General features: G+C 52.3%; 5 protein-coding genes across 5 annotated transcripts, besides 12 other annotated features; 3 read left to right on the top strand and 2 right to left on the bottom strand.

Moving 5' to 3' along the window:
* Nucleotides 1–329: 329 nt before the first annotated feature.
* Nucleotides 330–374: a microsatellite.
* An 886-nt stretch (nucleotides 375–1,260) lies between these two features.
* Nucleotides 1,261–1,284: a microsatellite.
* A 35-nt stretch (nucleotides 1,285–1,319) lies between these two features.
* PVX_002670 (hypothetical protein, conserved) lies at nucleotides 1,320–2,304 on the bottom strand (the record flags this gene model as incomplete). The annotated part of the gene is made up of 2 exons (XM_001612823.1): nucleotides 1,901–2,304; nucleotides 1,320–1,670 (listed from the first exon to the last, which is right to left on the bottom strand). Exons 1-2 carry the CDS (start codon nucleotides 1,985–1,987, stop codon nucleotides 1,320–1,322), a joined length of 438 nt encoding a protein of 145 aa, XP_001612873.1. The 5' UTR covers nucleotides 1,988–2,304.
* A 13-nt stretch (nucleotides 2,305–2,317) lies between these two features.
* Nucleotides 2,318–2,372: a microsatellite.
* Nucleotides 2,373–2,496: 124 nt separating this feature from the next.
* Nucleotides 2,497–2,517: a microsatellite.
* A 204-nt stretch (nucleotides 2,518–2,721) lies between these two features.
* Nucleotides 2,722–2,767: a microsatellite.
* Nucleotides 2,768–3,041: 274 nt separating this feature from the next.
* Nucleotides 3,042–3,066: a microsatellite.
* A 470-nt stretch (nucleotides 3,067–3,536) lies between these two features.
* Nucleotides 3,537–4,471, top strand: PVX_002675 (clathrin coat assembly protein AP17, putative; the record flags this gene model as incomplete). Its single annotated transcript, XM_001612824.1, has 3 exons — nucleotides 3,537–3,592; nucleotides 3,729–3,862; nucleotides 4,236–4,471. 3 exons carry the CDS (start codon nucleotides 3,537–3,539, stop codon nucleotides 4,469–4,471), a joined length of 426 nt encoding a protein of 141 aa, XP_001612874.1.
* Nucleotides 4,472–4,491: 20 nt separating this feature from the next.
* Nucleotides 4,492–4,676: a microsatellite.
* A 1,043-nt stretch (nucleotides 4,677–5,719) lies between these two features.
* Nucleotides 5,720–9,715, top strand: PVX_002680 (hypothetical protein, conserved; the record flags this gene model as incomplete). Its single annotated transcript, XM_001612825.1, has 1 exon — nucleotides 5,720–9,715. One exon carries the CDS (start codon nucleotides 5,720–5,722, stop codon nucleotides 9,713–9,715), a length of 3,996 nt encoding a protein of 1,331 aa, XP_001612875.1.
* A 251-nt stretch (nucleotides 9,716–9,966) lies between these two features.
* On the bottom strand, nucleotides 9,967–11,661 carry PVX_002685 (ATP synthase alpha chain, putative; the record flags this gene model as incomplete). The annotated part of the gene is made up of 1 exon (XM_001612826.1): nucleotides 9,967–11,661. The coding sequence occupies one exon, from the start codon at nucleotides 11,659–11,661 to the stop codon at nucleotides 9,967–9,969; it is 1,695 nt and encodes a 564-aa protein (XP_001612876.1).
* Nucleotides 11,662–12,400: 739 nt separating this feature from the next.
* Nucleotides 12,401–12,427: a microsatellite.
* An 84-nt stretch (nucleotides 12,428–12,511) lies between these two features.
* Nucleotides 12,512–12,531: a microsatellite.
* Nucleotides 12,532–13,218: 687 nt separating this feature from the next.
* Nucleotides 13,219–13,279: a microsatellite.
* A 164-nt stretch (nucleotides 13,280–13,443) lies between these two features.
* PVX_002690 (hypothetical protein, conserved) lies at nucleotides 13,444–16,785 on the top strand (the record flags this gene model as incomplete). The annotated part of the gene is made up of 5 exons (XM_001612827.1): nucleotides 13,444–14,288; nucleotides 14,544–14,668; nucleotides 14,808–15,748; nucleotides 15,973–16,516; nucleotides 16,637–16,785. 5 exons carry the CDS (start codon nucleotides 13,444–13,446, stop codon nucleotides 16,783–16,785), a joined length of 2,604 nt encoding a protein of 867 aa, XP_001612877.1.
* Nucleotides 15,831–15,974: a microsatellite.
* Nucleotides 16,786–17,017: 232 nt separating the features above from the next.
* Nucleotides 17,018–17,049: a microsatellite.
* The last annotated feature ends 39 nt before the right edge of the window (nucleotides 17,050–17,088 follow it).

Here is a 17,088-nt window from a genome sequence, read left to right on the forward strand (position 1 = left end):
ACACACACACACACCTGTACGCTGGCGCCAGATTATATCACATACAATCGTGTGCGCGAGCGCAAAGGGCACGGCGATTTTTCCCCTCTCCATGACGTACACACAGGGAAAAATATCAGCGTGTAGAGGTAACCTTGCACCCGAGAATGCCTGTAAAATTTTCACCGCGAGGCTTGCGAAGCAGAAAAAGTGTCAACCATACAAACCAGGAAACAACAAAGTGACCGATCAAAGGAGAGCCAAACACGCGAAAGGGGTACTTGTGTCCCGCGTGTTACTGTAAAGGAGTAACCCCCAAATCGAAAGCATCCAACGCGGGAAAAAAAAAAAGGAAACATAAAGGAAAAAAAAAAAAAAAAAAAAAGTACAAAAAGGGAAAACCCAAACGACATCCTCCCCGCAACTGCCATTCATTTGAAACCCGCTTAATCGATGCATAAAAATGTGTAACACAGGCTAGGTGTCACTTTGTAACCCCCACACCTTCCGCGCGCCACCTACCAATCCTTTGGAGCAATTTTTCCTATCAAAAGGGAGGGAAGCACACGCATGAGTTACATTTTCGCGAAAAATAGAACCATGCGAACGTTTCACTACGAAGTGGCACATTCACGCGTACCAGTATTGCGCAACATTTAATGGGGGGGTCGACTTAATGCACTCTCGGAAAAAAGGAGGGCACATTTTGTCTCTTTCACTTAGTAGGGATGATCGCCCAGGAGGAAAACGCAACATCATATGCACGCACGATGATGGGCATAATTCTCCAGTCGGCGGAAAGGACTGCACGTCGTTTTGGCGCTACCGTTGTTTACTGTGCTGTGGAAACATGGTCACTCATCGTTTGCAACTAACGATTTGACGCCCATCATTGTATTGCCCCGCAAATACACCACGGGGTGGGGCAAAAGCACGACCCTTCGCTGGTTCAACGATACTAACACCGAAAGAGACGTGCCGAAAAAATGACCAAACGGTTGCGCATGCACACCTCCACCGTCTTGTCCTCCACATGATGGTTTTTAAAAAGGCGGAATGCTCTTTACACAAAAAAAATAAAACAAAATAAAAAATATGAACTGTTCAGGTGTTTTGCATGTCGTGCATAGGTAGGTAGCCAAAAAAAAGTACACTGCACAGGGAAAAAAAAAATAAAATAGCTATTTTATTTTGGCTTGTCATACCACCCTTTGTAACCTGCCTATTCAGGCACTTTTTTGTTGCAACGTTTTTGCACTTTCCATTTTGTATTTTTTTTTTTTTTTTTTTTTTTTCGCTTTCCAAATGGCTAACACAAACTGGGAACGGTTCCCCTGTCCTCACACGGGGTCCACCTCCTTTCCCCGTTCCTTTATCATCATAACTTTCCTTTTGGCATCCTCCAGCCTCTTCCTCTCACTTTCCACCCATTCGAAATCGTCAGGAGACATAATCCTCACCGTGAGGTAAATGGCAAAAACGCACCACCCGCAAATTAAAAAACCAGTTATGAACACCTTAAATTCGGTGGAAAAAATGGGGTTGTTTTTGTGCTTATACTTTTTAAACGTATTAATATCAATGCTTGTAATTTTATTGTCGGGTAAAACTTTTTCTCTTCTCTTCAGCTGAAGGAACCTCTTGTACTCCTCATCCATGTCTCTAACGCTTGGCCCTTGGGGGGGGTAGTACTAAAAAAAAAGGGGTGTTATTATAGGATATAAGTAACACATGCACACGCTAGCCGGATGTGCTCGGACAGTTTTCCAATTTGTCGCCCTTTTTATGTGGGTCACTCGGTAGATAAGTGTATCCCAAGGGGAAGCGTTACTGTTCGCCGAAAAAATCACCCTCAGCTGATTTGCACTAATTGGCAAGTAGGACACGCCCGGCATGCACCGCTCCCATTAATGCAACATACGTTGGATATCTTTTTTGAGGACACATAGCGAACTCCTTTGGGTGTGAAGGGACACCTGCTCTTCACTTGACATATAAAGAACTTCATTTTGAATTGGTACAAGCGTTCTTTTTTTTTTTTCCCTATTTTAGCTATGGCTCCGTTCCATTGGTGTAACTCTTCTTCTGTAAGTCGTTTGGGCGATCTGCATTTGTTCCCGCAGGCGTGTGTCCCGTGTGCGTTAAAAGAGGTGAAGGGACATTGCCCGTGGGGGGACAACAGCGCGCTTGCAAGGCTAGAAGTTAAAAGGGGAAAAACGCAGCAACACGTGGCAATGCGTAGCCAACGGACTAGAATAAAACGCGTGGAGGGACTGCCAAAGGGGGCCACGCAAATGGTATGCGCTCGGAGCGGCAGCAAAGCAGAAAAAAAAAATAAAAAAAAATATATATATATAAAATAAGTAAATAAAAAAATAAATAACTCCCCGAGTGGATAAACCTCTCCACCCTTTCAACGCATCTTCACAAGTTCTCCCGTTTCGAACAAATTTTAGTCCCTCCCCAATTTGCAAAGTAACAAAAAAGAAAACACCTGGGGGCGTGACTTTTTTTTTTTTTTTTTTTTTCATTTTACCCATTTGACTTTGCACAGGGGTGTTGCAGTGACACGCGGATTTTCATCATAACAGTGCGCGGAAATTTTTGCTCTTAACATGTTTTCTGCCTCCTAGCAGTGCATCCCCAGCTGAGGAAGAACTGCTCCCCCCCAGCGTAGTGTCCCCCCTCTGGAAGGAGTGTTACTTCCCCACCCGCAAACTGTGGAGAGGGGCTATATACATGTATGTATGGACGCACATATATATGCATATATATGTGCGCCCATTCTCACCGACCAGAAGGAGCCCCCCTCCAACGTGAAGGCGAAAGCCATCTACCAAAATTGGCCAAGTCGATGTGACAAAACGAATTGGCCTTGTTGGGGAGGAGGATTACACCCCTTTTTAATTTTTTAAGCGAGGGGGGTGAAGCGGCTAAAATCATTTACTGCTGCCCACAGTTGAAGTTAATCGCCACCTCGTTGGACCTTCCCCCGACAGACATTCGGCTAAGTACACCATTCGTGGATTTTGGCATCACCCGATCAGAATAATTTTTTTTTTTTTTTTTTTTTTTTTAAATACCAACAAGAAGAGAGGAACGACTACCCTTGATTGGCCCTTCTCCACCCCAATGAGACGCACTCCGCACAGAGACAAATCTCCTATTTTGAAGAGGACCGACTGGTTTAGCGTTCACCTGGGAGGAGGCAGATAATGATGATTATGATGATGAAGAGGCGTGCATAATCGATGCTGCCTGACCGTGACCATCACACACATACACAACATGCATATTTAGAAATCGCCCCCTGAGGTGGTGGCAAAACTTATCCGGAGTGACCTCCTTCCCTTTTGTTGCCACGCCTTTACCCGATTGGCCATTCCGTTTGGCTAACCCCCCCTCCCGGCGGGACCCTGCTTACGCTTGAGGTTGCCCCGTAGCGATATCACCACTCAGCTGCAGCGCAATCGTAGCCCATTCGCACCTCCTCCACCTGGGAACCCCCTTCACCGGCACCCCTGCCAAACGACTGCCCTCCCCCCCGCTTTTCCAAAATGCTGAATTTTATTCTTTTGCAGAATCGGCAGGGGAAGACACGTTTTTCAAAATGGTGAGTGCAACGCGTTAGGGGTTGTGCAGATGTCTAGCACTTCTCATCCGGTACTCTGCCCCGCGATTGGCAGGAGTTCACCATACCCCACGCCTTCCTGCAACCGCAACCGCTTCCGTGACCTCCCCCCCCGAAGGTACATCAACTGCAACGAAGCCAAGCAGAAGAAGATCGAGAGAGACATCAACAAAATTCTAATCAACAGGAGTAGGTCCTACGCGAACATCTTCGTCTACGAGAACTTCAAAATTGTGTACCGGCTGTACGCAGGTAGGGCGATGGCGGTAGCTGCGGTGGTAGCGGCGGTGGCGGTAGCTGCGGCGTAGCAGCGGCGTAGCGGCGTCGTAGCGGCGCAGACTGTGAGCCCCGCGATTTCGCCTCCGCTGCAGTTGGTTGGCTCGCCGCGCATTACGCCGCGCATTAAGCCGCTCATTCCGCTGACCCCCATCATTACGCCGCTCATTCCGCTGACCCCCATCATTACGCCGCTCATTCCGCTGACCCCCATCATTACGCCGCTCATTCCGCTGACCCCCATCATTACGCCGCTCATCACACTGACCCCCATCATTACGCCGCTCATCACACTGACCCCCATCATTACGCCGCTCATCACACTGACCCCCCTCACTCCGCCCTGCAGGCCTCTACTTCGTCGTGTGCATCGAGAACGAAAACGAGCTGTACATCCTGGAGTTCATCCACTTCATGGCGCAGCTGCTGGACACCTTCTTCACCAACGTCTGCGAGCTGGACCTCCTCTTCAACTTTCACTTTCTTTACTACTTCTTTGATAACATCATCTTGGGGGGGTACATCTACGAGGTGAACAAGAATATTATCCTCGACAAAATAAGCAAAATTAAGAAAGTCATTTGAGTGGTGAAGCGGTGAGGTGGTGAAGCGGTGAGGTGGTGAAGCGGTGAGGTGGCGAAGCGGTGAGGTGGTGAAGCGGTGAGGTGGTGAAGCGGTGAGGTGGCGAAGCGGTGAGGTGGTGAAGCGGTGAGGTGGTGAAGCGGTGAGGTGGTGAAGCGGTGAGGTGGTGAAGCGGTGAGGTGGTGAAGCGGTGAGGTGGTGAAGCGGTGAAGCGGTGAGGTGGTGAAGCGGTGAAGCGGTGAGGTGGTGAAGCGGTGAAGCGGTGAAGCGGGGGAGTGACAGCAGAGCTACACCGATGTGACCACGTCATGTGGTGGACATCTACCCCTACCGTGCACTCCCTCGAGAAACGTTCCTACAAAGCTGCTTAACCCCTTCGTGATACAGTCCGCGTTTGTTTTACGCCCCTTCACATTTGAGGTGCACCTCCTGCCAAGCGGCAGCACTTCGTTCTATTCGTTTTTGTAAAGCGTAAAATTAGCTCTCCTTTTTTTTTCCAAGTTGTTTTTGGGGCGTTCCTCAGTGGCTACGCGGCTCATTGGAGCTTTGCCCGTGGCGGCGAGGATTGATAGAACTTTGCCCGTTGCTACACGGCTCATTGCAGCTTTGCCTTGCGTCACCTTCTCTTTTTCCCCGCTTCTCTTTCCCCGTGGGAAACGCCCCGTCAATTTTTCAGTACCATCTTTTTTGCCGCGCAAAGAATTCTCAAAATAGGGACTCGAATGGAAGGGGGCACCTTCTACGTTGACTCTCCATTGGAGTGAAGCGCACCAACCTGTGTGCTCATCGGTCGATGGTTAGAGGTGCCACACAGCGTGAGAGCCTCTTTGCAAATTGGAGGTGCAGCTAGAAAAGCGGGTCGACTTATTCCCCCCAAGAATACCCTTCCCAGGGGTGAGAACCCACATGGCCGCTTCTAACCCATCCAAGTGCGTTGAAGGCACCCCGACAAGCGCGCCTCCAACAGGGATGAAGATGAGGGGAAGGGTTGCAGTTTCATGCGCGCAAAAGTGGTACTCACTGCAGCTTGGCGTGTCAAGCAGGTCGCCGCTTCACAGGGGGAAGCGCATACTCTCGTGTAAATGCTCACTTCGTAAGCAGAATGCACACACCGCTTGTGAGCAAAGTTTTTCCTCTCGTGATTTTCCCCCGAGTGATTCCCCCCACGTGACGTTGTTTCACCCAAGCGGCCATCTCAAAGCGTAGCCCCGCCCTTCCGCTGCCGCGAAACTGCAACACTGATACTCTCCCATGCACCTCAGCTGCAGGGGCGCCTCTTTGGGTGGGCGGCAGGCCCTCAGGACCCAGCGGAAGAAGCAACAGGCAGGGGCCCTAAGCGAGTACAGGGAGAAGCTGCAGGCCCTGTCGAGGCCCGAAAAGGTCGTGCGGATTGACCTGAATGGGAAGGAGAAGAAAACGGCCAAGTACTTTTTCGAAAGGGACAAGTATGTGTACGTGCGGAGCAAGGCGGAGATTGAGCGGCTCGAGCGGGGGGCGCCATTAGCGGGGTTAGCGGCGAGACCGACATTAGCGGCGAGACCGGCCATAACCGCTGCTAATGCCGCTAATGCCGCTGCCCCCCCCGCGAGGGAGCGACGGCGGCGCAGGTCGGAGAAGGCCCTGCGAGACGCGTACGACCTGTCCCAGGAAGAGCTGCTCTACATGAAGTTCGTGGAAAAAATAAAAATGAAAAACATCTTCGCCCTCCTGAATAACATAAAAAAAAATAAGTACATGGGGAATAAGCAGAGAGAAACCATCCTGAGCTGCATCTACAAATACGCAAGTCACAACTGCTATGGGATGACCAAGACGCACTTCTTCTTCTTCCTGTACGTTTTTCCCCAGCAATTAAAATATGCCTGCAGAGCAAGGCACTACTTGAGGAGCCTCCTGGACAAGGACCAAATGACTCTCACCCAGTGTCTCAGATTGATAGGCGAAACGAATCTGTTCCATTTGAACTGCCATCTTAGGGGTCACTACGTCCGCTTCCTACTTAGGAATGCCCACAAGATTAGCTTGCCACAGATTTTGAGTCTTCTATCTACGGGCTCCTACCTCTTCGCCATCACCCCGGATTTCAAAACGGAGGAGGACCATCTAGACCAACTCCTAAAAAAGAAGCTCATTCAAATTGTAAAGGGGATGGAGAGGGTTCCCCTTGAGGGGGACCTAAAATGGGACTACCTACGCTACATGGAATGGTGTGCCCGTGGGGAAAACACCTTCCTGCAGCTTCTCCTTAACGAGCTGTCTGTTCACCTGCACAGGAGGGTATTCATCGACAATGTGGAGGTCCTAAAGAGGAACCACGAGCATGAGTACCTGCAGAGGGTCCTAACCCTGGGGAGGTACAGCCTCCACATAAACCACTTAAATGTTTTGGTGCTAGGCAAAGATGAGGGGTGCTTCCCAGAGAAGACCACCAAGGGGGAGACCGCCAAGGTGAAGGTCTTCCCGTCGTACATTGCGTGGCAGGGAGGGGGAGAAAAATCTGCTTGCGATGTGCAGGAGGAGAATCAGCCAAGCAGGCATGGTTATGTAAGGGCCGCCCTCCCGCCTGACAACCCCGCGAGGACGAACCAGACTGCCCCCAAACGAACGCGGGAAAGCAACACCTTGAGGAACATGAAGGTGGCCTTCTCCTTCTCGGACCCAATGGAAAAGCTAAAAAGCAGTCGATACGAGGAGCTGAAGCAGGTGTATCAAATCAACACCAAAGTTACAGACAGAAATGTTAAGATGCTCCTGAGGTTTGTTCGGATGGTACATCACCACAATAATGCATCCCCTTTGGAGAAGCTCCTCTGCAGGGATAATCTCCCTCAAATTGTGTCTGATCTGAGGAGGGAGCGGGAGAACCCACCCTTCGGTGGTGAACGTATGTGTAGGACTGGCTATAAAGAGAACTCCCCTCTTTGGAGACTCACCCGCTGGTGGGCCTCCGACCAGGAGATCAGCTCGCCAGGCAAACGGGTACCCTTTTTGCACAACCTATTCGGGCACACCAATGGGGGAGCGCTTCCACCCCAGGAGAGGCCACTCCTCCCGTGTAAAATAACCCCATCGGGTGAAGCGACTGTATTGGCAGACCCTAAAATGAAGCAAGAAAACGAAGGGGTGAAGAGGAGCCAAAGCCAGGAAGAGAGACCCCCTAACGTTTGCCATCCGTCTAACTCTAGCCCAGCTGAGAACCTTCCTCCCCCCCCTCAAGCAAAGGACCCCATCGTGAGCAGCGTCTACTTCGCCGCTCAGCATGACAAAAGATATTTCTACAAATCGCAGCTGAACTGTCTCGCCAAGTGCTTGCTTTATGTGAGCGACTCGTTTGGGCAATTCGTTCAGAAGGAGGGGCCCCTTTTGAGGGAAGCGGAAAAAACCTTTTACGAAATCTTCTCCTACGTCATGAAGAACCTGTTCCTTGTGAACTTGCCCAACTGGTTCTACGTCTTCGTCGCGGTGTGCAAGTTCGGCGGGGCGGCAGGGGGAGCGGCGGGGGGAGCAGCCGCAGCAGGAGACACACCACCCAGGGACCGAATGGGGAACCTCCTCCAGATCGTGCACACCGTGCGGGCGTACCGCTACCAGGAGGTGCGCGCCATCGTGCAGGAAGAAGATACTCGACGCTGCCTGCAAATTGGGGACCCGCCCCTTCCAGAGGGTCGGCTCCCAGCCGAGCACACCCCCAACTACGACACTCTCCACAGAATCATTCTGAGCAAGTTTAGGATAGACGATGGTCCGGTTAGCAGCGAAGAGGGGGAGGCACCGCTTGTTACGCGGGGGACTCATCACTTTAGAAAGACAGCCGAGGCAACGTCTCCTTCAGCGAAGCAAAATCACGAAGTGGCCAATTCGGCTCACATGATAACTTCGCAGAGCGGCGTTAACTTCCTCCTGACCATGCTGTCCTGCTACCTTGACGGCGCGCCCTTCCAGACGAAGCACTTCCTAATCGTCCTCTACCACTTGAACGTTTCCATTTGGAGAGACGCTGCAGTGAAGACCCACCTCGAGACGAGGCTACACAGGAATAGTAGAAAGTTTCGGAACAGGTACTTCTATGTGCATACGGGGTGTGGGGGGGATAAGCCAATGCTGGACAAGTCGCTCGTTGCGAGAGTGCGGGCCGCCTGCTTGGTGCTCAGAGGGGGGCGCGCCTCCCCGAATTACTCCCAACCGGATGGCCACCCGAATTACTCCCAACCGCTTGACCCCCCGAATTACACCCAACCGGATGGCCACCCGAATTACTTCCAACCGCTTGACCTGTACGCCCAGATGGAGAAGCTGCTGCGGAGGAACCAACACCGCTTTACCCTGGACGACATGCTCACCTTCATCGCCACGTACAGCCTGAACGGCCTCTACCACTCCACCGTCTACTACTCCATCTCAAAGTGGCTGCTCCGACACGACTTGGCATCTCTCCCCGATGAGACGAAGATATTTTTATTCATCCTCTTCAGCCGCTGCCCACATGTGTACAAGCCTCTGCAGCTGCATTTACTTCATCTGGTGTTCCAAATTGGGGAAGTCAGCCGGCAGAGCGGCCTCCCCCTCCTGTGCGCCCTCATCCACACGATGATCACCCACCATCACCGCGAAGATCACCGCGCGAGCAGCGTAAGGGTAAAGCACATCCGCTATGTTGCGAGAAAATTTGGAAGAATTCACTGGCCCTACTTTTTCCCCCTCGAGTTGTTCCTACAGAAGAGTGCACAGGAGATTGCCTCCAGGAGGGTACTCACCTTGGAGAGTGGCTCCCTGGGCGGCAGGAGGCACAGCCCCGGAGGGAACGCCACAAGGATTGCCACAAAAGCGACTTCCTCAAACGGGGCTACCAGAAGGACCACCGCAAATGTGACTACCGCCACTCGCGAAAGAACAAACCCAACGGATCTCTCTCCCAACGTTGACGCGTTTAATTTGGAGGACCATTTGAAGGCCATGCTTCCACACATTGTTAAGCAGTTAGAAAAACGTTCAGTTGGGGGGCAGGATCCACGGATCAATTCCGCCCATGGACTGATGTTAACACCTCCCCCTGCAGACCTCCACCCCTTGGAAGACAGCACTCAGAGGGAAGTGCTCCAAAATTGCAAAAATTTCCTCTCGTACCATTTCGTGCAAAGGCACTTTTTGGTAAGCAGGGGGTCGCTGTACTATGCCATCCTAGAGCACTTCAAAGAGGGGGAGGGGAAAAAACGCTTTCACGATTCCCACACACATACACACGGGTGAGAAGGGGCGGTAGAAGGGAACGATGCTGACTTCTAAGAGGAGCTTCTCTCCTTCGGGATGGTACTTCCACCCCCCCCTATGTGTGTCGCGCCTCTCTCAAAGTTGGAGGCGCGCCCGATAGACGCGTTAACGGATTTGTTCTGCCCCAGGAGGGGCCTCCGTTCAGATTGGCAACCCGTCAGCTTGATCGCTCCGCTGCTTAAACGCCGCTCCCGCTCCACCGCCGCTAACACGCCGCTGCCACGCGGCTGTCACGCCGCCCCCGCCTCCGCCTTGTACAGCTCGAGGAAGCGCTGAATGGCCTCCCTGATCTGGTCCTCCACCTCGGCCAAGTCGCAGTTGGCCTGAATCTTCCGGAGCACATCTGCGTAGTTACTGTCGAGGAACTCAAAGTAGCGCTTTTCGAAGTCCTGCACCTGGTCGATGGTCAGGCTGGCGAGATAATCCTTGGTGGCGGCGTAGATGAGGCAAATCTGGTAGCTGATGCTGACTGGGGAGTACTGCTTCTGCTTTAGGATCTCCGTTAGGATCTTCCCCTTCTCGATGAGCTTCTTCGTAGAGGCATCTAGGTCCGAGCCGAACTGAGAAAAAGCCACGATCTCTCGAAATTGGGCTAGCTCTAGCTTCATAGAGGAAGCTAGCTTCTTCATGCACTTGTACTGAGCACTACTTCCAATTCGGGAGACACTCAAGCCGACATTGATGGCGGGGATAATCCCTTTGTAAAACAATTCGCTTTCGAGGAAAATTTGCCCATCCGTGATCGAAATGACATTGGTAGGGATGTAAGCCGAAACGTCATTGTTGAGCGTCTCTATGATTGGCAGCGCGGTGAGACTCCCCCCTTTTAGCGAGTCGTTCAATTTGGAGGACCTCTCCAGGAGTTTCGAGTGGATGTAGAAAATATCCCCTGGGTAGGCCTCTCTCCCTGGGGGTCTCCTCAGAAGAAGGGACAGCTGTCTGTAAGCAACTGCCTGCTTACTCAAATCGTCGAAGATGATCAGCGCATGCTTCCCATTGTCTCGAAAGTACTCAGCCATAGCACACCCAGTGTAGGGAGCCAAAAACTGCAGAGGAGAAGCATCTGACGCACTCGAATTTACAATGATGGTATACTTCAACGCATCATATTTTTTTAGGAGATTAACCAACTTTGCAATATTGCTTTTTTTCTGCCCAATGGCAACGTAGATGCAGTAGACCTTTTCATTATCTGGCACCTGTTCATTTATATTTTTCTGGTGGATGATTGTATCTACTGCTATGGCTGTTTTCCCCGTTTGCCTATCTCCTATGATTAACTCTCTCTGTCCTCTCCCTATGGGGACCAGACTGTCAATACATTTGATGCCTGTAATGATAGATTCGTTTACACTCTTACGTGCAATAATTCCTGGTGCTTTTATTTCTATTTTTCTCTTTTCACTCGTCTGAATTGGCTTCCCCCCGTCAATCTCGTTTCCCAATCCGTCTACCACTCGACCCAGTAACTCATGGCCAACGCACACATCGATGATCCTGTTCGTTCGCTTTATTATGTCCCCTTCTCTTATGTTCCTATCGTTTCCGAAGATCACTACCCCCACGTTATCGTACTCTAGGTTCGTCGCCATTCCGTAGGTGACGTTTGAGGCGCCCCCCTGGTTGGCGGCACCCCCGCTGCTATCCGACGCATCACTGTTGTGGATTTCCAGCAGCTCCGATGACTTCACGTTGTTCAACCCGAAGGCCCTGCATATGCCGTCCCCCACGCTTAACACGTATCCCACTTCGTTCGCGGACGTCTTGAAATCGAACTGCTCGAATTTCTTCTCCAAAATTTTGGAGATCTCCACGGGGCTGATTTTCGTGGAGTACGCCAGCACCGCGGCGCTGCGAACGTCGCTCCACTTGCCGCACCTCCTGAGCTGCTGCCCGAGCAGCCGCATCTTGCCCGCTGCCTGCATGGTGTGGTGAGGCGGCGTTAGAAGCGGCGTTAGAAGGGACCTTTGCAGCTACGTTAGCAGCGAAGTCTACATGTGGGTTGGCCCAACCTGCCGCTTCTCTGCCACTTCTCTGCCGCTTACACGTACACCTTACGCGGATCCCCCCAAAAAAAAATGGCCAACTGAACACACCACGCGGGGTACTGGAGGAATGCTCATGCAACTCCAGTCAACTTCGCAAAAAAAGCTTATGTTCCGGGGGGAGGAGCCTTTCTCTTCCGTTTCGCCTCGCCCTGCGAGCTCGCGATTGCTCGTTGCTTTTAAAGGGTTGCTGCGGAGTGCTCTTTCAGGTAACTACTTCCTCGTTGCTACCTCCTCGTTGCTACCTCCTCGTTGCTGCTTCGTCGTTGCTACTCCCTCGTTGCTACTTCCTCTTTGGTGTTTTCCTTTTTTTCCTTTTTTCCGTTTTTTTTTTTTTTTTTTTTTTACTTCCTATTTCTGGGAAAACAAAAAAAAAAAAAAAGGATAACCTCCCAGCATGCCAGTTTACCCCCCGTTGAAGTACCTCGGCTTCGTCACCACACGGAACTTCAAACGATACACCAAATGTGGCGCAGTAGGTGGGGGGTACAATAAAACTACACGTGACAATTTCGGTATGCACGCGGGTGTATTCCTGTGCTCTTCCAGTCAGTCAATCAGCGCTGCCTTCCCGCTGCGCCAGCTGCTCCAGCTGCTCCAGCTCGTGCCTTTTTTTTTTTTATTTTTTTTTTTTTTAACCGTAGTGCACACATTCGGCTTCTACACGGTGAGGTATACATAATACATACGTACATCTTCCCCTTTCACTTTCACTTCCCCTTTTTTTTTTTTTTTTTTTTCTGGTTTCCCCCATGTGAATTGCAACATGCTAATTGTGGAAACGACCAAGTGAACGCTAAGTTACATTTGAATTTTCCCCCCACTGTGAGGCGGCACAAAGTGGGGTGAACGAATATGTTTGTGTTCCCCAAGTTGGAAGCTCCCTCCCCCGGTCAGCTGTGCAATTGCGAAACCCTCACGGTGGTATCGCCTCACCCCCCATATCGCAGTGGTGTACTCCTTCCTGCGTACCAGTTGGAGGAAGAATCATCAAACGTGCCCTCACACAGATTGGCCCTCCCGCCCTGCAATAAAATTTGGGGCCAATATGCTTGGAAGCACTTCCCAAGAAGAGGGGGGAGCCCCCCCACCCGCGTATTATGTACGTACACATGTGAAGATGTACGGTGGCCCCTTTGATACCCACGGCTAGCTAATACACACGCTAGGGAATCTCTCGCACGAAAAGGGGGCACACCTTTTAATAACACTTCGCATTCAAGGGAATGGCTAAAGGTAGATCCACATGAGGGAGACGCGCGCACGGGGAATTCCCTTCATTCATGCCACCCTTCCTGTGGCTCGTCTCGCTTCTCCCCGATGGAACGCCGCTCCCCTCATTTTGCTAGCATCACCAGGGGGGGAATAGGTCAGAAAAAAAAAAAAAAATGGGACATTCAAGGTAGGGAAAAATAACATCATTCGAGTGCGTTGCGCTGCGCTGCTTCGCTCTGCTTCACTACGCTTTGCTCTCCTTTTCCTTTTTTTTCGAAAGAGGAGGCCCCCCCACGCGGTAGCCCCTCGAGGGCGTCCACACACCTTCAATCGCTCAAATTGGCGCACGCTAAGACGGGCGGAAGAGGTGTGCTTCCCCATCAGGCAGGCGGCCAAATTAACCGCTCCCCCTGTGCAAACCGCTTAGCCTATACAAGCCGCTCCCCCATGAGGCGCGCGACGTTCCTGCTGAAGCTGCTCCTGCTGGCGGCCATAGCCGCCCAGGAGGGGCTGCTCTCGTGGCAGCTGATGACCAGCAAAACGCTCGTGGTGCTGCTGGACGCGGGGCTCCTCACCGTCTTCCTCTACCTACAAGTCAGATCGGCCAACAACACGCACATGTACATGATTTACGTTTACAGCGTCGTGGCCAAGGTGACGGTGATTTACTACATCTCCCTCCCGAGGGCCCTCACTGGTCACCACGGGGGGGCAGGCGGGGCGGCTTCATCCCTACTGCCAACCCTACCGCTAACGTTACGGCCAACCACCTACGCAGACAGCATCCACGTCGTCAGCTCGGCGATCCTCCTCTCCATCGTCGTCTACATCCTGTTCTTCCTCGTCACCGATTTTGATTTGCTCAAAGTTCGCCTCATCAATCTGGAGATGTTCTTTTGCCTCCTCATAATAACCCACGTGTCGATAGACCTCCTAGACATTTCTAATTTTTTCTCTTTTGTGCATTTTCATTTTTTGCTTTACCACTTCCGCGTGGTCCAGGAGCTCTCTCTGTTTAGTAACCCAGATCTGTTTGCCGGTGCTTCCCTCGATCGGAAGGATCTCATGGACTTCTATTCCTTCTGCCTACATGCCCACCAAGCTGTCTTCATCCTCTTTGGTGTGCTGCTCTGCGTGAATATTGCCATTCATGCTTATTCGCTTCCGAGCTTTTCCTACGAAAGTAACAAGCGGAGGAAGGTCTCCTCTAAAGGGGGGGGAGATGTAGGAGGTCATCCATTGAGTGCACCCCATTTGGCACATAGCTACAGCTGTGATGTGACGATGCCCAGGTGGAGCAGCGACCGGAAGGGTGCCAACGGGGGAGGGGGGAAAGACCATTATGGGCACCTTCATAGTGGGGCGCTTACCAAAAGGGGTAGCTTTCCAGGGGGGCCTCCACAATTGGGGTGGAGGCATTCAATTAGTAGGGGCATTACTGGAGGCATACATGGGGGCATAGCTGAAGGCATACATGGAGACATACATGGGGGCACTGCTGAAGGCACCTCCTCGTTCTCCCCCGCCACCGAGGCCCCCCTGCCCAGGTCCAAAGTCGGCGGGGATGCCATGTCCTGCCTCAAGTACATCAGCATATACAGCTTCTTCTTCACCGACGTGTCTCTCTTCGCGGCGCGACTGTTCCTTTGCCTGGTCTTCTCGGCCACCGCGTGTAAGGGGGGCGCGCCAAAGAGGAAGAGCGCCACCCGGTTGGCCGCTTTTCCGTTGATCGCCTCCACTCAGATCGCCACCCGGTTAATCGCCTTTCAGATGACCGCCTCCACTCATATTGCCACTCCACCCCCTTGCAGGTTCGCCCCAGTTCCTCATGAAGAACCTCTGCTTCGCCATCATCCACGGATCGCGCATCTACCGGAAGTCAAAGTTTTACAACCGCCGCAGGGGGGGCCGAGCCCAGGGGGGGAGTCCCCCCGATGAGGGGAGCTACACCGATGGGGGGAGTTACACAGATGAGGAGAGCCACACCGATGAGGGAAGCCACACCGATGAGGGAAGCCACACCGATGAGGGAAGCCACACCGATGAGCGTCAAAACGGCCGATCAGAAGAGCGTTCGAAGCACCGCCCAGACGAACCGCCGAATCGCCCGCCACACGAACCGTCGACCAGTCTGCACTTGAAGGAAAGCCACGTGAATAAGGAACTCCTCAGCAGGAGCTACCTCTCAATCGACACGATAAACATAAGAGGGATTAAAAACGCCGAGTACAACCGAGTGGACAGTCTAAGCTACGACAAGATCAGCCCACAAGTCTACCTCCATTACTTAAAATACAACGGGGTGAATTTCAAAAGATACATGTCCTGTTATGTAGACCAAATAGAGAAGAACTCCACGGGGTACTCGCTGATCTTCCTCTTCTTCTTCATTCTCATTGCGACGAAAATTGCCATCCTGGTGGTCACCTACACAATGGATTTCGACCAAGACCTGAATCGGCATCTATACGATCTGACTTACCTATGGGACATCAACGCGGTGAAGTCCTGCTGGATCCTCAGAATTAATTGCTTTATAATTTTTGTGTACTCCTTTTGTTCGTTCCTTCTCTACGTAGTTACGTGCTCCCTGTTCGATGGGGTCTTCATGTGCCTGCTGTATGCCTTTAACCTGATGTCATTCTTCCTTGTGCTCCTCATCATGTCCAAGCACAACCCGTCGTACCACTTGCTGGACTACTTCAATAGGAACAAGAACACGCTGGTGGTTCTCTTCCTCTTCGGCTACCTGGTAGGGCGCTACCCGGGGGGAGTGCGTAAAGCCCCCCAGAAGGGCCCACACACAGCAGCGATACCGCTACGCCGCCACACCGCCGCTATACCGCCACACCGCCGCTATACCGCCACACCACCGCTATACCGCCACACCACCGCTATACCGCCACACCACCGCTATACCGCCACACCACCGCTATACCGCCACACCACCGCTATACCGCCACACCACCGCTGCAGGTGTACCTCTTCCTCGCGGACACGTACATGTTCATCTACATGCTCCTCGGGCGCAAGTACGTCACCTATCGAAGACGAGTGAAAACGCACAGGGGAGGCGAAGCACCGGGAAGGGCCGCACACACCGCGCAAACCGCACACACCGCTTACACCGCCTACACCGCTCACACCGCAGAGAAGGAGGAAGTGCTGACTCCCATCTCGGTGGTGTCCTCCTTTACCCTCAAGCTGATCAAACACATGAAGGGACCCATCATGCTCAACAGAATTATAATTAGCAAAAATTTAATTAAAAACACACGAGTTGATAACTTTTTGTTTTTTTGCCACTTGAAAGAAATTGCCATCAAGCTGGTGCTTTACCTTTTCGCTTGCTTCCTCTCACTGAGGGAGGACGCGATCAATCTCTGCTTTGTTCTGTTCGTTTTTATGGCGAATGTCCTTTTGTCCGCTGCCTATTTGGTTCTCTCCAAGGTGGACCGGGACGTCGCCATGGACAGCATCTTCACGCAGGCGCTCTTTCTGGACCTCACCCGGGCCACGCGTAGGGAGTGAAGAGCGGCGGAGCGCAGAGCGGAGAAGCGACGTGCAGCGGAGCGACTGGAGCATTGCAAGCCGCGCTTTACTTCACTCCTTCACTCCTTCGCCGCTTTACTCCTCTCAGGAGACGGACGAGGGGCCAGACGGGCCGGCACCTCCAAAAGCCAGCAGGAAAAAGACGCCTTCCACGAGCCGACCGCACACACCAGCGTGTACGAAGAATATTCCTACGAGTATGCCGTCCTGTTTGAGAACTGCCTCAATTACTTTTGACTCGTGGAGGGGCCCCCTGTGGGGGGAACCTATGCACGTACGTACGTTCATGTGAGCATGCATGTGGCTGTATGCGTGTACATACGCTGCTGACATGCTGACGTGCTGACGTGCTGACGCGCTGACGCGCTGACTTCTCTGTGTTCTCCCCGGCCGACACTGAAGACGCCTTCGAAAAGGGCTACGCGGACAGGCTGCGTAAATTCTGCCCTGCGCGCCTGCCAGCAGCAGCAACGGCAGCAACAGCAGCAGCACCACCGCTGTACCACCACCACCACCACACCACCGCTTTACCACCACTGC

Source organism: Plasmodium vivax, chromosome 4 (genome assembly GCF_000002415.2).
Source record: "Plasmodium vivax chromosome 4, whole genome shotgun sequence".
NCBI classification, from domain to species: Eukaryota; Apicomplexa; class Aconoidasida; order Haemosporida; family Plasmodiidae; genus Plasmodium; species Plasmodium vivax.